This window comes from Hylobates moloch, unplaced genomic scaffold (genome assembly GCF_009828535.3).
Source record: "Hylobates moloch isolate HMO894 unplaced genomic scaffold, HMol_V3 SCAFFOLD_8, whole genome shotgun sequence".
NCBI classification, from domain to species: domain Eukaryota; kingdom Metazoa; phylum Chordata; class Mammalia; order Primates; family Hylobatidae; genus Hylobates; species Hylobates moloch.
The window spans coordinates 23,480,003-23,501,468 of NW_026652283.1; the positions used below are offsets into that span (position 1 = coordinate 23,480,003).

Below are 21,466 nucleotides of genomic sequence, written 5' to 3' on the forward strand. Positions count from 1 at the left end.
CCCGAATCTCGACAAGAAATGGATTTATTCAGTTGAATGTTGCTTTAGACACTTAGCCCCTGGCAAGCAACTTACCTTAAAAGTCCCCACCACCTCTTTTGATTCTCCTTCTCCGGTACATTCAGCGGAGCATCCGTTACTGCAATCCTTAAAGAAGAATTAAACCACCATTAAGTAAATGCAGGTGGGTGAGCGGGGCCCGGGCTAACCTACATGACACTCACCATGATACCGTGCGCTCCTCTCCAGGACCCAGGCAAACACAAAAAAGGAGGCTCAGACAACCAAGCACCCAGGCCCGAACCTCCAACGAGCGCGCGATGGGAGCGCTGCCCTGCACTTCCCACCCTGCCGGGGTCGCGGCCGTTTTTGTCCTCCTCTGTCGGCTCAGGGAAGACTGGTTAAATTCCAGGTCAGCCCTACAGAGCCAGGGTTCGCCGGCAAAGAACAAAAAAACAATTGTCTCCCTTATTTCCGAGCAAATAGTCTAGACTGGGGTGTTAAGCCATTTATAGAAAAATCTCCGGGGCGCGCTCAGCCTCGTGGTCTTGTCAATCACAGACGCACAATAGCAAGCCTGCAAAGGGGACGGGGACGGGCGTGAACCATTTTCTCCACCAGCAGGGTCCTCCGATGCCTCAGCATCCACCCCATACCTTAAACCTCATGGTATTAGGGGGCAATTTAAAAGATAAAGACACAGGGAAGCGGGACTAATTGGGAAAACCTGCCGACATTTGTTTCAATGCCTAATCTGCTAAATAACTACGGGGGTGGGGGTGGGGAAGAAAGATCCAAGGAGGCAGAAGGCTGCGGTCAAAATATTTTGGGGTGGCAAAGGCACGTAGGATGTGGCTCTGGGTTCTGGCAGCCCAGAGATCCAGCTCTCGCCTCCTCCCTCAGAGCGAGTCCATGGCTACCCTCACGTCCCCCGTGGCGGTCCTCGCCGCGCTCCGGAGCGGGTCACCCATAGGGGTGTTAGACCTGGACAGCGGGAACCTCCAAGAGGCGGAGATTGCAGGCTGGGACTCCAGATTTCGGGCAGGGATGGGGGGAAGAGGAGACGCCTCGCTGGAGGCGGAATGGAGGGCAAGGCGAAGGAGGATGGTGCAGGAAACGGCGACAAGGCGCCCGGCCAGGCCCGCAGGCTACCGAGACCTGGGTTCCAATCCTCCCCCCTTCCGCAAACGCCCGGGTTCGAGGTACCTGGCGGGCAAGGGCCGCAGCGGAGCGAAGCGGGCTGGCCATGGGGAGGCTGCGGGGACGCGGGGCTGCAGAGAGCGGCGGTGGCACGGAGCTCGCAGCTGGAAACGAAAGCAGGCGGTGTGGCCAAGCTCCGGCGCACGGCCCGTAGGGCGCTGGGTACCACGACCCGGGGCCGCGCGCCAGGGCCAGGCTCAAGGTACGACGCAACCCTTCCAGCATCCCTTGGGGAGGAGCCTCCAACCGTCTCGTCCCAGTCTGTCTGCAGTCGCGAAAACCAAAGCGGTTGTCCCTGTCACCGGGGTCGCTTGCGGTGGCCCGAGATTGCGCGCCGCGAACGAGCGCCTTTCCAAGCGCAGGTACTTCGCGATCATCCTTGTTTATTAAACAACCTCTAGGTGAATGGCCGGGAAGCGCCCCTTGGTCAAGGCTAAGGAAACCTCGGAGAAACTACATTAGGGCAGCTTTTCCATCGACTCCAAATCCAACTGACAAAAAGCAGTTTCTGCCCTCGAGAGTTTGCGGGCGGGGATTGACATTTGTGCGTCTGCTCTTGTCTGCCACTGACCCCTATATGCAAACTGAAGGGGGAGAACGTGAATCCAGTTTTTAGATTTCCCTGCGCCACCTACCCAAACCGAATTTGTAACTCGGAGTGTTACGGGGCTACCAGGCTCGCATTCCCTAAGGGCCACTTCTGCCCAAAGGTCTCAATGCCTTTCATCGTTTTCAGGCAAAGCAGACCATCAAGTGCTCCAATCATACTGTTTTCGTAGTTTTCCGATGTAGGCTCGTGATCGCAATATTTAGAAAGAGGACTGGAAAAGTGATGTTAGAAATACTACTCGGTTTAGAAAGGGAAAGGAGGATTGGAATAGCTATTGTCTAATATGCAGTGTTCTCCTGGGGAAACGTCAGCCTAAATTACGAGGCTTCCTGGTTTTTAAACGAATAGGAAGTGGTAACTGGGGCTGACTTGATCTTGGAAAGAGGGGGAGGGCAGTTTATTCTGGGTGAAAGCGGTTAAATCCGGTCTGGTTTTTGAAATGGTTTCATACAACACTACTGATAATATACTGTAGCTCCAATCTTATCAACTCAGAAAACCTACACTTTTCCTCTCCTTTATACAAGGCACAGAAAGGCCTCTTAGGCTGGGGTGGGGTCCCAAGCTCCAAAGACCACAGAGTCCAGGCAGGTCCCGTGACACGATAGAGTGGCGAGTGTCCCTGGAAGTCTAGGGTCGCTTATAAAATAAATTTTGTCGTTGTTGTTTTGAGACGGAGTCTCGCTCTGTCGCCCAGGCTGGAGTGCAGTGGCGCGATCTCGGCTCACTGCAACGTCTGCCTCCCCGGTTCAAGTAATTCTCCCACCTCAGCCTCCTGAGTAGCTGGGACAACAGGCGCGCCACCACGCCGGGCTAATTTTTGTATTTTTTGTAGAGACCGAGTTTTGCTATGTTGCCCAGGCTGGTCTCAAACTCGTGGACTCAAGCCACCCACCCATCTCAGCCTCCCAAAGTGCTAGGATTACAGGCGTGAGCCACGGCGCCCGGCCTCCATCTGTATTAATTGCTTCTATTTCCTCCCCATCAAGGGCTTCCGTCCAATTATTCTACCCAAATAAGGTCTCTAATAGCCTTCATTTTGTTCCTGCCAATGGTTTTGCTACTTGTGCATTTTCATGGCTGCACCTGTGTGCTGATGATTCCCAAATATATTTTTTCAGTCCACCTGTCTCCTGAGCAGTAGGTACTTGCTACTCAAAAATCTGTCTAAAATAAAAACCGTGTATCTATCCACCATGTTCGAAGCACTGGGCTAGTTGCTGGGGGAGGGTTGAGAGCATACCATCCTCCTGTTATCATGCATTGCCCCCAGCCAGAGAGAAAAATGTTAATTGCGTTAGAAAGTGTTAAGGAATCCCACAGACAGATGTAAAATTATAACAAGTGCTGCCTGTGCTCTAAGAGCCTCTAATAATGGATTGTATTGACTCAGAAAAGCCTGGAAGGGCTTTCAGCAAGAGATCCTTGAGCAGAAATCTGAAAGATTAAAGAAATTTACTAAAGGAAGAAGGGATGAAGAGCACCTGGTATGATAGTGAGTTCCAGGACACAAGAACTTCTCTGAGGAGGGCTGGAACAAAGGGCCAAAAGAGAGGCTGGGGCTGCGGTAGACAGAAAAGGATGGAGCTTGGGCTAGTGAGTAGCCAAAGGGTCAGCCAAGTAGTGCCTTAGGGAGAGCTAAAGAATAATTTTGAAAAGCAAAAATAAGGTAAAAGCCTGACTGTCATACAGGTATACAATAAACTAAATTATAGAGTTTATTTAAATCATTTAATGAAGTTACCAGGCAGATACAAAAACTGGTTCAAAGAACAGGCATGTTTACAGGTCAGAAATATTGAAATGAATATACAAATGAAATTGGCTTCTTCCACAGTAGGGGAGAGAAGTTAATTGAACCCTGACCTTCAGAATTTACTTGCATGACTACATGCAATAATTATTTTGCATTTCTATCAGTCCTCTGTAAAAAACTCAAAAACAATGAAACAATGTAAGACCCAATGAAAGGGCGCATGGAATCAGAATCAGATAACCTTAAAGGTTTACTCTTAAACAATTCAGTTTTCCATTGAAGTACAAATTTTTCCCTACAGTAGGGTAATATAATTTCTTCATTCAAGAAGTGCTATTAGTCAGCAACAGCTGAAGTAAACCAGACATAGTAGTCACTGTACTTACTAGTTTCGTTAAGAAGCTGTAGCTTTAGCAGTTTTCAATTTAGCTTAACCTAGGGGCAAGAGAAACCATTGAAAGGTTAAGGATTAGGTGGAGCACGAGGGAGCGGTGACAGAATTGAAGGTACTGGCTGCAGTTTGGAGATTGGAAGAGGGTCTGGGTGGAGAGGAATGGATTTTGAAGAAGCTATTACGGAACCCACATACGAGATGATCCTTTTAATAAGTCAGACTTGGCTGGTGGTTGGTAATAGAAGTGGAGAGAAACAACCAGATTTCAACAAGAATGGAGATAAGGTGGCATCCTGGGCAACATGACAAAACCCTGTCTCTGGTAAAAATACAAAAATTAGCTGGGCATGGTAGTGTGTGCCTGTAGTCCCAGCTACTCGCGGGATTAAGGTGAGAGGATTACCTGAACTTGGTGAGGTTGAGGCTGCAGTAGGCCAGGATCACACCACTGCACTCGCCTGGGTGACACAGTGAGACACCATCTCAAAAAAAAAGAAAAAGAAAAATAGATGATATAAGGTGGGACACGGATGAAAGAAGTACCAAGGAGGCCTCCTTGGATCTGACTTGCTCATCTATTTGGTGATATTCACTAAGAAAAAATGAATGTTGAAAGAGAATGTGGTTCGAGGGGATGAGGAGGAGTCTGGTTTGGGACCTATGAGTTCTGAAGTGTCTCCAAGACGGGCTGTGAGAGATCTGCCTGTCTGAAGCTCAGAGAAGAGGTCTGGATTAGAGGTTTTATTGAATCACTGGCATAGAGGTGGTAACTGAAGCTATGGGTGCGAATGAGAATCTCTGTATGTCAGTTTTCTCCTCTGTAAAATGAGACAATAGCAACACTTCATGTTTGTCAACTGGGATAGATGAGCATTAATATATGAAACCTATGTATATTGCTTAGAACCATGCCTGATGTCAGCCATGGAGAGTAGGTGAAAGAATGGGCATGGCTCTGTTTCCGTTAAACTGTATTTGAAAAACAGGGGACAGAGCAAATGCGGTCTGTGGGCTGTAAGTTGCTTACTCCTGCTCTATGTAGTTGCTCTAGTAGAAACATAGAGGTTGTCCCTCAAATGCATCCAAGTGATGATCACCAATGTTTATCCATTCTTGCTCCAAATACCCTGACAGTTGCCATTTCTGCAACCACATTATCCCCATCCTAGTACCAAACGGCTTCCAAGTAGCTCCTCTGACTCCAGCCTTGCTTCTCTTTAAGCCATTCTTAGCATGACAACCGGTGAAAATGTCTCAAAATGCAAATCTGAAGACATCTCCTCTTGGTCAAAAAACCTTCAAGATCTCACATCACCCATTTGACAAAATAATTGGCAAGCTCCCAACCCATCCCAGATTCTGCCTTCTGCCTCTGACTCCCCAGCTCACCTTTTGCTATGCTCTTTCTCTCTCTCTTCTCCCCACACATTTAATTTATTTCAGTCCTTTCAGACATCAGGCCTTCTCACAGATGCCCAAATACCTGTAACATTCCCCTGCCTTTGCCAGGCACTGTCATCCTTCCTTGTTCAGTTCCTGTGCCATGTCCTTGGCAGGAATATCTCTGAAACCTGTCTAGGCTGCAGTGGGTCCCTCTGCTGTTTATTTACATGCAATGCTTGCCATTTCAAAATAATGGTAATATTTTATTCTAATCATTTGATTAATGCTCTTCTAATTTTATGATGGGAAATTCATGTCTGTCAGGCCTCTGAGCCCAAGCTAATCCATCATATCCCCTGTGACCTGCACGTATACATCCAGATGGCCTGAAGCAACTGAAGATCCACAAGAAAAGTGAAAATAGCCCGTTCCTGCCTTAACTGATGACATTCCACCATTGTGATTTGTTCCTGCCCCACCCTAACTGATCAATTGACTTTGTGACAATACACCCTCCCTGCCCTTGCGATAATGTACTTTGTGATATTTCCCCACCCTTGTGAATGTACTTTGTATGATACATCCTCCCCACCCTTGAGAAGGTACTTTGTAACATCCTTCCCCGCCCTTAAGAAGGTACTTTGTAATATTCTCCCCCACCCTTGAGAATGTATTTTGTAAGATCCATCCCCTGCCCACAAAAAATTGCTCCTACTCCACCACCTATCCCAAACCTCTAAGAACTAATGATAATCCCACCACCCTTTGCTGACTCTCTTTTCAGACTCAGCCCGCCTGCACCCAGGTGATTAAAAAGCTTTATTGCTCACACAAAGCATGTTTGGTGGTCTCTTCACACGTACGCGCATGACAATACCTATATTATTCACCTAGCCATCCTGCCTCACCCAATGCCAGACATGCTGTGGAGAGTTAAAAATCTGTTGAACTGCAGCTCTCTAATATTTTAGAAAGTATGTACCTAATATACTTTGGAATTTTAACTGCCAAAGTTTAGAATATAATAGACTAACATGTTCTCAGGGTCCACTCCACTCCTAGATATGAGCTTCTTTCCTTCATCGAACTGCTCTCCCTCACCCTAAATCTTTCTCCTTCCTTTTTTTCTATTTTCTGCCTTCCTCTACTCATTGTCTTCCCTTGTACAGTCATAATAAGGACTTTACATGCATTGTGACTGTTCAAAGAGATTGGATCAATGCTTTCCAGTAGAACTTTCTGTGCTGATGGAAATGTTGTATATCTGCCAGGTAGCCACTAAGCCACACGTAGCTACTGAGCCCTTCAAATGTGGTTAGTGTGATTGAGGGACTGAATTTTTAATCTTGCCTCATTTTAATTTACATTTAAATGTAAATAGCTAGGCCAGGCATGGTCGCTCACACCTGTAATCCCCCCACTTTAGGAGAGTGAGGCAAGTGGGCAGGTCACTTGAGCTCAGGAGTTCAAGACCAGCCTGGGCAACCTGGTGAAACCCACCTCCAACAAGAATACAACAGATTAGTTGGGTGTGGTGCCATACACCTGTGGTCCCAGCTACTTGGGAAGCTGAGATGAGAGGATCACTTGAGCCTGGGAGGTGGAGGTTGTAATGAGCCAAGATCATACCATTCCACTCCAGCCTAGGTGACAGAGCAAGACCCTGTCTTAAAAAAAAAAACATTAAAAATTTTTTTAAATGTAAATAGCTAGCTACATGGGGCTACAGTCTGAGCACAAGTTTGGGCACTGAGATCACTTGGTTGAGATTCGGTATCCTGGTTCTATCACTTTAAGCCCTATGACTTTTGGCAAATGACTAACCTCTTTTGAGTCTCACATTTAAACGCAGAGAAAGTCATGGGCAGTGACGACACTCAACATGAAGATATCTATAAAGGACTTAGCAGTACTTAGCACTTAGTAACTGCTCAGTACATGTTAGCTAGTGTTATATACCATGTTTTAATTTTTTTAAGACCCAATTATTTTTCAGTTATATGTAGCCCTTGGATTACGGTATATTGATGATTAGGATATTATGTGAGAGAAACCTTGAAAATACACATCTAGTATTTCTAGGTTTTTGTTTGTTTAATAAAGTTTGTTTAAAAAAAAATAAGGCCCAGTTTGGTTCAGAAAACAAACTGCACAGCTATTATTTACATGCTTCCTGGCTGATATTGGGAAGACAACGACAGATGAGTATAATTCCTACCTGCCAAACCCTCCCCCCACTCCTGCCATGTCATGTCTCTGGAAAAGTGAACCGTAAAGAAATCTTGACAAAAAAATTCTCATCTGGGCTTATTCAATGCCAAGTCCCATTCAACGAAGTAAAATGAGCAATTCTATGTACTGTGTATGTAGTTACTGTATCATTTGCCTAGGACGGTAGTAACAAAGTGCCACAAACTGGATAGTTTAAACCCACAGAAAGTGATTGTCTCATAGTTCCAGAGGTGAGCTGTGGACAGGCCCAGGCTTCCTTTGGAACCTGTAGAGGAGAATCCTATCTTTCTTCTTCCAGCTTCTGGTAACCCAGCTGTTTCTTGGCTTGCAGCTGCCAACACTTCAATCTCTCCTTCTGTTGCATTGTGTTTTCCCTTCCTGTCTGTCTGCTTCCTGTAACTGCTTTGATTAATGGACTATGGAGAAATATGGAAGTGACGCTGTTCTAAGACTAAGCATATACACTAACTAGCCAGGCAGTTTCTGCTTTCTTCCTCTTGGAAGGCTCTTGGAAGGCTCTTGGAACTACCCCACCTAGAACCCAGTCACCCCAGCTATAAATAGCCCAAATCACATGGAGAAGCCATGTACAGGCTCATTAGTCAACAGTCCAACATCCAGCATCACTGTCAGCCCTGTGAGTGGCTGTCTTAAACATCCAGCCCAGTCAAGCCTTCAGATGGTGCCAGCCCCTCATGACTGATTAAAAACACATGAGAGGCCATAAGCCTTACTCAGACTGCCCAGCCGGGCCCAGGCAATCTAGAGACCATGAGAGATAAAAATATATCATTGTTGGCCGTGAGCAGTGGCTCACGCCTGTAATCCCAGCACTTTGGGAGGCCAAAGCAGGCATATCACCTGAGGTCAGGAGTTCGAGACCAACCTGGCCAACATGGTGAAACCCCGTCTCTACTAAAAATAAAGAAAAAATTAGCCAGGCTTGATGGCAAGTGCCTGTAATCCCAGCTCTCCGGGGGGCTGAGGCAGGAGATGACTTGAACCCAGCAGGTGGAGTTTGCAGTGAGCCAAGATCATGCCACTGCACTCCAGCCTAGGTGACATAGCGAGACTCTGTCTGAAAAATAAATAGATAAATAAATAATTGTTTTAAGGCCACAAAGTGTGGGGTGGTTGGTTTTATAGCAATGTTAACCAAAGCAGCATGCAAACCTAACATGCTTATTTTATTATTTATTTAAAAACCTAATAATAATAAATCACGCCCAAAAACAGGGATAAAAAGGTGAGATAAACATGAAATAAGTAGTCCTTTAAAATATCTTTCTAACTATGGTTATTTTATTGTACTAGCTCTAGCCAAAGGCCCAGTATACACAAGGGCCAAGTAATCAGTAATGACAGTAATACAAATCCTTGTTTTAAAGTCTTCTTGATAATCAAAATTGTGTCACCCATGGTTTGTCAGTTCTGATTAAATCATTGTTGTTTTTTAATCTCATGATATGGTTAATGGAGAACTTATAATAAGAACTGGGGCCAGGCACAGTGGCACACGCCTGTAATCCCAGCGCTTTGGGAGGCCAAGGTGGCCGATCACCAGAGGTCAGGAGTTTGAGACCAGCCTGGCCAACATGGTAAAACCCTGTCTTTACTAAAAATACAAAAATTAGCTGGGCGTGGTGGCAAGTGCCTGTAAACCCAGCTACTCAGGAGGCTGAGGCATGAGAATTGCGTGAACAGGGAGGCGGAGGTTGCAGTGAGCCGAGATCACACTACTGCACTCCAGCCTGGTGACAGAGTGAGACTGTCTTAAAAAAAAAAAAAAAACTGAAAAAATATTAGTTATCATGAAAAACATGACACATTTCCTTGTTTTACATTACTAATATTTTCATTATTATTCTGGCTTTATCCTTTTAAATTTTTATTTATGTTTGTTTAGAGGTTTTTTTGCAGAAATCTCTTAAAGCCAAATGTTCCTTTTGCAAAGATTATCAATTAACACTAGATGACATAATCTGTAACTCTCCTTAACCAGGCTCACACAAACCACCACAAATCACAACCCTCTGGAAGAGAATGAATGCGCAGGGCTGCACAGGCAACACCCTGGGAGCAGGAGCTATGCCCTCCTATCCCCTCAGAACCCTGCTCGAAGTTTGTGACAGTGTGGCAGGGTGACACGCAGAATGAGCACATGCCAATCTATGTGAGTTAAATACAAATACAATTTAATTTTTCCCACATGTTAGAGGAAAAATAAACATAAGTTCTTCTGACATTCCAGTGGAGTCTGTTACATATCTCAATATATACACACCACGATGAAACCCACGCTGCAGGCAGACAAAGTGCAAATTCCTGAGCTTAGTCTGTGGGCTCCTGCACTTTCTGAATCACCTGACTCCTCCTTCCCTCCCCACCCCTCGTCCTCATTTGCACTTCCCATTTTCTTCTGCACAGGGAGGAAACCCTAAGCGTGGCAAGCCTCTAGGTCATCTCCAGGTACTTTAAAAAGGAGTGACAGATGGACAGAGAGACGAACACCTGAAGATTCTGGATAAAAAGATTAGGAATTTCATTTCCTGTGTGGAAAACAATTAAGCTTATAATTTTGCATTTTACAAAAACAGAATCACTTAACTTCTGAAAGGAGAAATTAATCCTAATTAAATGAGACTGGTTTTTTGTTTTGTTTTGTTTTGTTTTGTTTTGTTTTGTTTTGTTTTTTTGAGACGGAGTCTCGCTCTGTCGCCCAGGCTGGAGTGCAGTGGCGCGATCTCGGCTCACTGCAAGCTCCGCCTCCCGGGTTCACGCCATTCTCCTGCCTCAGCCTCTCCAAGTAGCTGGGACTACAGGCGCCCGCCACCACGCCCGGCTAATTTTTTTTTTGTATTTTTAGTAGAGACAGGGTTTCACCGTGTTAGCCAGGATGGTCTCGATCTCCTGACCTCGTGATCCGCCCGCCTCGGCCTCCCAAAGTGCTGGGATTACAAGCGTGAGCCACCGCGCCTGGCCCAGACTGGTTTTTTAAAATCCAGATATTATATACTGGATTGCTTTGGAAAACATTTTGTTTTATACCAATACCTAAGTAGCTTTTAAGAGTTCAGGTTAATCTATGCTGCGGAAATTAATAGCGAAAAGAAAAGGCCACAATCAAGACAGAAAGGATTTAAGTTTTGTTAATGATTATTAAGTGCATTATTTATAGTAGAATCCACAACATATGCCCATGAAAATAAACCAATTCTAATAAACACATGGTAAATATAAAAAACGAGAAGAGGGCCGGGCACAGTGGCCCATACCTGTAACCCCAGCACTTTGGGAGGCCAAGGTGAGTGGCTCACGAGGTCAGGAGATCGAGACTATCCTGGCTAACACGGTGAAACCCCGTCTCTACTAAAAAAGAAATACAAAAAAATTAGCCGGGCTTTGTGGCGGGCACCTGTTGTCCCAGCTACTCAGGAGGCTGAGGCAGGAGAATGGTGTGAACCCAGGAGGCAGAGCTTGCAGTGAGCCAAGATCGCGCCGCTGCATTCCAGCCTGGGCGACAGAGCGAGATTCTGTCTCAAAAAAAAAAAAAAGAGAAGAAAAATGGTTGATGACTGACAATGAGCAATATACATACACCAAAAGGAGAAAATGGGGCCAGGCATGATGGCTTATGTCTGTAATCACAATACTTTGGGAGGCTGAGGTGAGAGTATTGCTTGAGTCCAGAAGCTTGAGACTAGCCTGGGCAACATAGTGAGACCCCATCTCTAAAAAAAAAAAAAAAAAAAAGGAGAACGTGGGTATTTGGGAAGACAGTAATCTTTTGGAAAAAGTGTTTTTCCTATGAATGTGACATATGTTCAAGAAAATACTGACTTATCCGATATATCCCTTGTGGCAGCAAAGGGAATACTTCCCTATCACCTTCTTCAGAAGGTTGCTCAAAATCATTGACAAGGGGCGGATTCATAGGAGAAAAGTCATACAAATTTATTTGATCATAATTTTATGTGACACGAGAGCCTTCAGAACGAAGACCCAAAGATACAGGGGAAACTGTCCATTTTTATGGTGAAACCCTGTCTTTACTAAAAATACAAAAATTTTTATGGACAGTTTTTGTTTTGTTTTGTTTGTTTTTTTAAGAGCAAGGAGAGTATGCTTTTTAAATGCCATTGGTTCATGTGCCACAGAACCTAAAGCAGCTTCAAATGGACACCAAGTAAAAAATACCAGTTTTCAGAAGTCTGTTATTATGTATTTACACAAATTACATAATCCTGTATGTATTTACAATTACAGATTATCAAGTAGATAACACAAAGCTGTAGTGTTAATGAGACAAAACAGAATAAAAACACCACAAGGAAGCCATTTGCTTATCTACCAAGCAGGACCTAGCAGGGCCGATCCTGGCATGTGCTTCAACATTGCTTGGGGACATTTATGTGACAGATGGGAAGATTTGTTCATTGGGTTGTTAGATTATCTTTTTTTTTTTTTTTTTTGAGATGGGGTCTCACTGTATTGCCGAGGCTAGAGTGCAGTGTCATAATCTCAGCTCACTGCAAGCTCTGCCTCCCAGGCTCAGGCAATCCTCCCACATCCACCTCCCGAGGAGCTGGGACCACAGGCACACGCTACTATGCCCGGCTAATTTTTTGTATTTTTGGTAGAGACAGGGTTTCATGGCCGGGCGCGGTGGCTCACGCTTGTAATCCCAGCACTTTGGGAGGCCGAGGAGGGCGGATCACGAGGTCAGGAGATCGACACCACGGTGAAACCCCGTCTCTACTAAAAATACAAAAAATTAGCCGGGCGTGGTGGCGGGCGCCTGTAGTCCCAGCTACTCGGAGAGGCTGAGGCAGGAGAATGGCGTGAACCCGGGAGGCGGAGCTTGCAGTGAGCCGAGATCGTGCCACCGCACTCCAGCCTGGGTGACAGAGCGAGACTCCGTCTCAAAAAAAAAGAAAAAAAAAAAAAACACAACAACAGAGATAGGGTTTCACCATGTTGCTCTGGCTGGTCTCGAACTCCTCAGCTCAAGCAATTTGCCCACCTCAGCCTCCCAAAGTGCTGAGATTACTGGTGTGAACTACTGCGCCCAGCGGGTGGATTATTTTATAAGCCATTGAACTAGTCTTGCAATCGTGAGAATAGGCCAGTCCAATTAAATGGTTAACAGTTATATCTCATTTCAGGCAGTGGTGTTGCTTCCACCAAAGTCAGGCCTCTCTATGAATCAAGCAATCAGATATTTAATAAAAGGCATTTCTATGAAAACAAAAGAAAAAGATTAGCATCTGGAGTTGTCTATAAACTAGTTTTCCTAGAGTCTCTGACGTAGCTTCAGATTGCAGTGGCAATCTTACAGATGTTTCTGGATTATAGTTTGAATCAGGTGTTCAAGTAAACCTTCTGAGTAATCCATACATCAGCTGACATGAACGCTGCTCATATATTAAGTTGCTGTCATTACTTCTTCCAAAGTTTATATCAAGTTGTCTAGCTAAAGCCTGCAGGGCTTGGTGATTCCAAGTCAGAAAAATGGTAGAAAAATTGGGAAACATTAGTTTGGACACTTGTACCCAGGAAGGAATTCAGGATTCAGCCCAAATTGTAGGCAAATAATCAAAACTCAAAAAAAAACAATGGTCAAGACTAGAATCTAATAACAAGTACGGTATAATTTTCTTCTGAAATATAATTTTCTCTTCTACAGTCATCCCAATTTTTACCACAAAGATAATAATAATAAAACTAATTTATTTGCAAAGTCAGTTTAGTTTCTGGCGTGATTATCTGCTTAAAGTGCAGTAAGAATGGTGATTCATCATAAAGGCTCTTTTTTTTTTTGCTTTGATTTTTTTATTTATTATAAAAGCTGAGTTTTCAACAAAGGCAGTTTAGCAGGACCATAGTTGTGAAAATAAATCTGAATGTAGCCATTCTTTAAACTTAAACTAAAAATCATTGTAGAATAAAATGTCAAGCAAGTGAAAACTTTTCTGTGATATATACAGAAATGATATAGACATAAATATTTTCACATAAAAGCAAAGATCAAGAAAAAATTAAATATCTTGGTGGGCAACAGAAATACACAGATTGATTAAAAAGGTTATTTTTATTTTACTTCAATGCTTCTATTAAGCACAACCGTCAGAGCAATAGGAATTAGATAAATCTTTACATTTCTTCAGGGAATTACATATAATAAAGACACCTCTCTAGAAGAAAATATAATATTAGCATCATTAGACTCCTGAAAGTCATGACTTTCAATTAAGTTACTCTTTTTGCTCTACTGTGAAGCTACATGCCTTTTCAGAATTTTGCCAGTCAAAAGAAAATAAAGCTAACCCTGGCAAGATCCAGCACAAACACAGGTGGCAGCAAATTAGGCACAATGATGTGTGGATTTTCCTCTCAAAGTGGATTACCCATGCCTAGGAGATAATGGCTTGCAACGCAAAACAAAGTGTGGGATAAAACAGATGATATTTAAACAGATATATTTTCTACAGGGATGGCTCTTAAGTTGTCTTTGTTGGAACTTTTTCATAAGGAATCTCAGATTAAGTCTTTTGAAACCACTCAAGGGCTGGGCACAGTGGCTCACGCCTGTAATCCCAGCACTTTGAGAGGCCGAGGTGGGTGGATCACCTGAGGTCAGGAGTTCAAGACCAGCCTGGGAAATATGGTGAAACCTCATCTCTACCAAAAATACAAAAAATTAGCTGGGTGCAGCAACACGTGCCTGTAATCCCAGCTACTTGGGAGGCCGAAGCAGGAGAATCACTTGAATCCAGGAAGCAGAGGTTTCAGTGAGCCAAGATGTTACCACCGCACTCCAGAATGGGTGACAGAGTGAGATTCTGTGTCAAAAAAATAAACTCTTAAGGCAATGAAGCCAAGCCAAGGATTCGCCATCAGACTGTGCCTGTAAAACCTGTATGAATTGTGTGAATTTCTCTCTTTTCAACGTCTCCAAAGTATCTTGAGGTTCCTGGGCCTGTCAGAAAGTGACATTCTTTACTTACTGCAAAGTTAGAAACCCTATAAAGGAATTGTGTGGGTAAGGTACCAGGTGTGTCTTTTTCCAAGTCAATATATTGGCTTTAAAAAGTCAACATCAATCCCTCGAAGCAGTCCAGTTGCATTCAAAAAATGACATTCCAGTGAAAGCCGTGGTAAAATAACCACTGTTTCCAATCTGTCCAGTTACAAAAGAAAATAAGCTCTTTTTTATATTTGTTTGCTTTTTGGTTTTTTGTTTGTTGGAGATAGAGTCTCGCTTTTGTCCCCCAGGCTGGAGCAGTGGTGTGATCTCGGCTCACTGCAACCTCTGCCACCCAAGGTTCAAACGATTCTCCTGCCTCAGCCTCCCGAGTAGCTGGGATTACAGGCGCCTGCCACCGCGCCTGGCTAATTTTTGTAGTTTTAGTAGAGACAGGGTTTCACCATCTTGGCCAGGCTGGTCTCAAACTCCTGACCTTGTGATCCACTGGCCTCGGCCTCCCAAGGTGCTGGGATTACAGGCGTGAGCCACCTGGCCAAAAATAGGTTCTTATTGAACTTATGCAAATAACTATATTGCCAGAAAATAAGAACACTGATGAATAGTTTCCAAATTCTGAAGAATTCAGGTAGAAAGAAAAGTAAAGGTTTCCATTTTGCTCACAGAAGTATACTTTACCCCAATGCTGTAAGCTATAAATAGCTCAAAAGAAAAAAAAATTTCCTTGAGTCTGGAAAACAAAACATTAAAAAATTAATGTTTCAAACAAAAAGCCATTTAAAAAATAATTTCAGTCCTTCATCCACTCAGTCCCATGTAATTAATTCTCGTGCTCCTTGATGTTGGGTTAGCAATCTGCATGAGTGCATCAATTTTTCATTAGAGCTTTGGACGCTTTTACCTAGTCCACAGGTGTGATCTCCAAAGTTATCAGAAACCTGTGTTTAAGAATACCTGTCAAGGTCCTTTTCATGAATTTCCTTGAAGACACAGCATTTTAGCATTTGCAAAAGGCTTTTAGAAAAAAAAAAAAAATCAGAATAGAGCAATGTACTGCATATACCATGACATATCAGCCTTTTTATTTTCATTTTTCATTTTTGGAGTAATGTGGAACTTTTTAATTTGGAAGGCAAAAGGTTACACTTAATGGAAGGCAGAGGTCAGGTTAATAAATGTTCGTTACAAAGTTGTTCTGACACAGAAAGAGGGAACTTCTCTGGGCTCTCCTCCTGCACACCAAATCACAGTTGGTAGTAAGTACAAATTTGAAGAAAATCCATGTGTCGGCCGGGCGCTGTCGCTCACGCCTGTAATCCCAGCACTTTGGGAGGCCGAGGCGGGCGGATCACGAGGTCAGGAGATCGAGACCATCCTGGCTAACACAGTGAAACCCCGTCTCTACTAAAAGTACAAAAAATTAGCCAGGCGAGGTGGCAGGTGCCTGTAGTCCCAGCTACTCGGGAGACTGAGGCAGGAGAATGGCGTGAACCCCGAGGGGCGGAGCCTGCAGTGAGCCGAAATCGCGCCACTGCACTCTAGCCTGAGCGACAGCGAGACTCCGTCTCAAAAAAAAAAAAAAAAAAAAAAAAAGAAAATCCATGTGTCAAACAAGCTGCCATCTCAAGAACTCTTATCCAGGAAAATCCAAGTGAACATTGTTCCAGTCTCTTACTCTTCAATTAAGTAAATGGGAATGATTCAGCCAACAAAGTTCATGACGATAAGGTGCAAGATGGTGCTAGCAAAGAGAAAGAAGCAAAGTCTCACTCCAAGGAGATGACTTCGAAGTCCCCTTTGTTCTGTGGGTTCACCTGTATTCTCAGGCAAACTACTAGGATGAAACTCCTCACCCAAGATGTGAAACCCAAGAGGAAAGAGTTGAAGCGGAAGGTCTCCATGAGAAGACAGTAAGTGAATTGCAGTGCCCTAGTCAGCAGTATATACAGCAGGTATATACCCAGCAACTTCAGACACTGCAGAGTAGAGCTCAAGTACTCTTAAAAGAACCATCAGGCGCCTGACACTACCAGCGCTGACATGAATGGATGCAAGGTACACCGGCCAGTGCTCCCTAGGCTCATAGAGGAGCCAACAACCACACTGATATCCATATCAGATTTTTAGGAATCTCATACAATCTTGGAACACATATTAACAACATATCCATACAAATATAACTCAAAGAAAGTGTAACACCATTTCTTATTTAACAACACTTCCTGTCTGATTTTAACATACCAAATAAGCCTCATGTCTCTCTTGGACTTCCAGGGGTCCTATTTATTATTAATAATATATGTTAATGTATTATAATATTATGTTCAAGTTAGTTAAGGGCAAAAATACTTAATTTTAGAATATGAAATTTGATTTTCAGAAGTATATCAAATATCAAAAGTTTAAAACCCTTGCTATCAAAATAAAGATTGAAGATCCATGTTCAAAATAGAATCACAAGTCACTGTGACCTGATCGAGGACCTGGGAACTGACTGGTTTCCTAACACCTTCCTGTCCTGTGTACTTCTCTGAAGGAAAGTCTTCCTGTATCCCCAAGAGTATCAGTTTTGCATGGTAGAGATGATGGTTTAACATTGCATGTAATAGACTAGTTATGACACTTGATTATTACCCTGCTCGTTTATGTATCAGCCTCCACCTGTCTAGGCGGTGATTTCTTTCTCTTTGGGTTTCCAGTATTAGTAGACAGTCAGATAAATGTGTGAGCCTCGATAAATGTCTACTCAATATATTGATTGAATATATTAATCTACCATGTTTTTGCTTAAATTAAAAATTGATCAATGGGCTGATATATTTTATAACACATGCATACACACATGTGGAGAGACAGAAAGAGAGACAGAGCAGAAAATAGATACCAGCATAAAGTCAATTGTGTTAGGCACAAAAGAACCAAATTAGATTTTAAATATGGCTATTTATTCAAGCTACTTACTGAACTGCCTTTATCTATTTATGAGATACTTTGCCTTTTCCCCTAACTTCCTCACATTTCTGGATAGACAGTGAAATGTTCCCAGGACTTTTCCCAAATCTTATTAAGCCATGAGTTCTGAGCTCATTAGAAGATTTTGTTTTAAGCTCTAGCTCCATTGTCCAGCTGGGTTTAAGTTCTAGCTTTATTATAAGATAGACAATTATCTAGTACCTAGTAGATAAAGCTTGGGTAAACCACCTAATGTCTCTAAACCCCACTTTAATGTCCCCGAACCTCAGCTTCCTCCCCTATAGAAGTCAAAAGGAAGTGCAAACTGCTGAACAGAATATGTCGTGGTAATTTGTTCTAACATAAGGTTATCAAGCTTATAGGTGGACCCTATAACACACCAGTAAATCACACAGACTCTGGAACGACACTGGTAGATTTAATTCCAGCAATACCACTTACTAGCTTTGCAAGGTTTGTCTAATTACTTACTGATATGGGTTAGCTATGTCTCCACACAAATCTCATCTTGAATTGTAGCTCCATGTGTTGTGGGAGGGACCCAGTGGAAGATAATTGAATCATGGGGGCGGTTTCTCCCATATAGTTTCTGTGGTAGTGAATAAGTCTCACGTTATCTGATGGTTTTATAAGGGGAAACCCCTTTCGCTTGGTTCTCATGTTCTCTCTTGCCACCACCAGGTAAGAAGTGCATTTTGCCTTCCGCCATGATCGTGAGGCCTCCCGGCCATGTGGAAATGTGAGTCCATTAAACCTCTTTTTCTTTATAAATTACCCTGTCTTGGGTATGTCTTTATTAGCAGCATGAAAATGGACTAATACCCTCTCTGTGCTTCCATTTCTCTATCTGTAAAATAATATTAATAATAGACTAAATAGGACTAATGAGATAAATCATGTAAAGCCTATTTTAGCATCCAGGAAGATCTCAATCTATGTCGGTTATAATTGTAAAGTTGAAGATTCATACTGAGTCTTTAGGCCTTGTGAGGTAATATGGCATGTTTGGAAGCTGAGTTATTTATAATTTTAGAAAGAAGAATGAATCCACAGGAACTCCACCTCTCTATAAACTGCACTCTGTGGCATGGCTTAATTAGAGGCCTGCTGCAGGGCTGAGAAGTAATGCTTGGCCTTAGATGCTCCATAAATCCTCTTGGCAAAGTGACCACTCCAGATTTTTATTTTTATTTTCATTTTTTATTTTTGGAGTAGCGTATTTTTTTTTGGAGTGCTTCTACCACTATACTAAGAGAGGCTGTTTCCAGAAAAACTCTCGAACCATTTTTCCTCTGCTCTCGCACAAAAACAATCAACACAGAAGACTTCTGGACCCCAAAATATATAGGGATTTCTCCCCAGTAGGAAGCAAGCAATCAAGTCTGCAGTGGGCACAAGCTAGGTGTCCTCCAATTCAGCTCCAACACTGTCTACCCAGAGATAGCATCAGATCCCACAAGTTGAGGGCTCCGTCCCACAAGAGTACCCCGTCCTTCCAACCAGTCATAAGTTCAGGTCTCTGGAACTGCTGACCAAGAGGCTTCAAGTTGGGGTTGCCAAGACCCCCTCTTCGGGTTTAATTTGCTAGCGTGGTTCATAGAACTGAGGAAGACACTTACATTTACCAGTTTATCACTCAGGATATTTTTTAAAATACAAATAAAAGCCAATGAAGAGATACAAGGTCCAAGTCCGGAAGGGTCCTGAGCACAGGAGCTTGTGTCCTCGTGGAGTTGGGATGTGCCACCCTCCCAGCATGTGAATGAGTTTTTGCTTACCTTCCCGTGAGCCTCCACGTGTTTAGCACAGGAGGCTCATGGGAAGGTAAAAAACACTTCTTAGAAGCTCCCCAGTCCATTCCCTTTGGGTTTTCATGGAGGCTTCATTACATAGGCATGACTGATTAAACCACTGGCCATTGGTGATCAACTTGACCAGCCCCACTCTGAAGCTATCAGTCAACACTACCATACAAAAAGACAGCACTTTGGAGATTCCAAGGATTTTTAGTAATTGCATGCCGGGAAACAGGAACAAAGACCAAATACATGTATTTCACAATATCACAGGGACACTGGCTTTTTTTTAGGCCTTTTCTCAGATCGCTAGAACAGCATACAGGAAAACCAATTTTCCACTAGGGTTCCTTAGATGTTCAGACTTGGTGTGATCTTCCAGTGAGTTAAAACATACCTCCTCCAAAAGTCTGATTCACTTATCTCTCTACTTAGAAAAAACTGGTATGGAAACTCTTTTTCACCAATGATGATGACATACATTTTTCCCGATAATGTAAGCCCAATATATGCCAGTCTCAATTTACAAGACAGATACATCATAGGATCTTTGATACACATACCTAGGAAGATCTTTGAATTACTTAATAAAACATTCAGGAATATTTCCTCCACCCCAGAGCTGACAAAGAACAACAGTTACAGAAAAATAGTTGTAGAGGCAGTGAATATTTAAGATGGGTTGGTACCTTTTGTTTTAATAGCTTCCATTAGTCACAACTTGATAAACTGTAACATTCCTTTCTAAATCTGCTTCCTGCTCCTTCCTCACCTCTGTAATTTTCTGCAGCAGAATATGTAGTACATATTGGCTCTATAAATTGCCAGGTGCACATCAAAGGAAAACATGAAAAAAATAGTAAAGAAAAAGTAAACCTCCCAAAGGACTTCGTTGTTAGATAAGAAAACTAGCACACGTGTGCACACATACACACATACACGCACACATACACACATACACACACACATACACACTTTAATGAAAGAACTAGGGGTCCTGATAAGCTGGCACATAAACCTGTTGTTCCCATCAAATGAATAATCAAAGATTTGAGAGTTAATTTGAGTGAAAGTGTCAGTATTATTCCAACAAAGACATGAGCACACAGGCAAACACAAGATTTTTCCTTTTTTTTGAGACAGAATCTCATTACATTGTCCAAGCTGGAGTCCAGCGGCTATGATAGACATGATCATAGCATACTACAGCCTTGAACTCCTAGGCTCAAGCGATCCACCTGCCTCAGTCCCCCAAGTAGCTGGGACTATAGGCATGTGCCACCTTGCCCAGCTACAAGATGTTTTTTACCTGAAGAGTTAATATGATCCATAATAATAACCACCCTCTGTATGATTCATCCTACATCAGGCCCTTAGTTTCACACATATTTCACCATATTTTTCATACTTGAAACAACCCTATAAGGCAGATATCATTATTATTATAGCAACCCATTTTACAGATGAGAAAATTGGAAGCAGTTTGGTGATTCTCTAAGTTGATTCACAGCACTCAATACTTTCGACTATAATTTATTACAGGATAAAAATTATGGCCGGGCACAGTGGCCCACGCTGGTAATTCCAGCACTTTGGGAGGCTGAGGCAGGCAGATCACGAGGTCAGGAGATCAAGACCATCCTGGCCAACATAGTGAAACCCCGTCTCTACTAAAAATACAAAAATTGGCCGGGTGTGGCAGCGCGCACCTGTAGTCCCAGCTACTCGGGAGGCTGAGACAGGAGAATTCCTTGAACCCAGGAGGCAGAGGCTGCAGTGAGCCGACATGGGACCACTGCACTCCAGTCTGGGCGACAGAGTAAGACTTCATCTCTCAAAAAAAAAAAAAAAAAATTACAAGGCAAAAATTAGCAAAAGGAAAAGGTACATGAGACAAAGGAAATCAGACATGGGCTTCCCAGAGTCCTCTCCCAGTGGAGTCACACAGGATGCACTTAACTCCTCCAGCAACGAGTTGTGATAGTATGTGTAAAATATTACTTACTAGGGAATCTCATTAGACACTCAGTGCCCAAGGTTTTTATGTGGGGCTGTCATGTAAACACCCCTACCTAGCACGTCCTAAAATTCCAGACTCTCAGAAGGAAGCAGATGTTCAGCAGAAACTTCATTGTTT

At 43.2% G+C, this 21,466-nt stretch overlaps 1 protein-coding gene, 1 long non-coding RNA gene and 1 pseudogene across 4 annotated transcripts in view; 1 reads left to right on the top strand and 2 right to left on the bottom strand.

Moving 5' to 3' along the window:
• Nucleotides 1-21,466, bottom strand: part of BCAT1 (branched chain amino acid transaminase 1) — a 133,506-nt gene that overhangs the window by 86,478 nt on the left and 25,562 nt on the right. The window contains exons 1-2 of one of the 3 annotated variants that reach the window (XM_032159832.2): nucleotides 1,207-1,621; nucleotides 76-147 (exon numbers count right to left, since the gene is read on the bottom strand). In XM_032159832.2, coding sequence (XP_032015723.1) covers nucleotides 76-147; nucleotides 1,207-1,425 — 291 coding nt within the window. In that variant the 5' untranslated portion in view covers nucleotides 1,426-1,621. Of the gene's footprint in view, nucleotides 1-75; nucleotides 148-224; nucleotides 285-1,206; nucleotides 1,622-21,466 lie in introns of those variants that run through there. The other 2 variants (XM_032159834.2, XM_032159833.2) reach the window with 2 other exon arrangements.
• Nucleotides 1,475-21,466, top strand: part of LOC131383982 (uncharacterized) — a 57,323-nt gene continuing 37,331 nt past the window's right edge. The window contains exons 1-2 of the long non-coding RNA XR_009214415.1: nucleotides 1,475-1,562; nucleotides 18,215-18,272. This is a non-coding gene — a long non-coding RNA (uncharacterized LOC131383982). The remainder of the gene's footprint in view (nucleotides 1,563-18,214; nucleotides 18,273-21,466) is intronic.
• On the bottom strand, nucleotides 16,172-16,602 carry LOC116472782 (dolichyl-diphosphooligosaccharide--protein glycosyltransferase subunit DAD1-like; annotated as a pseudogene).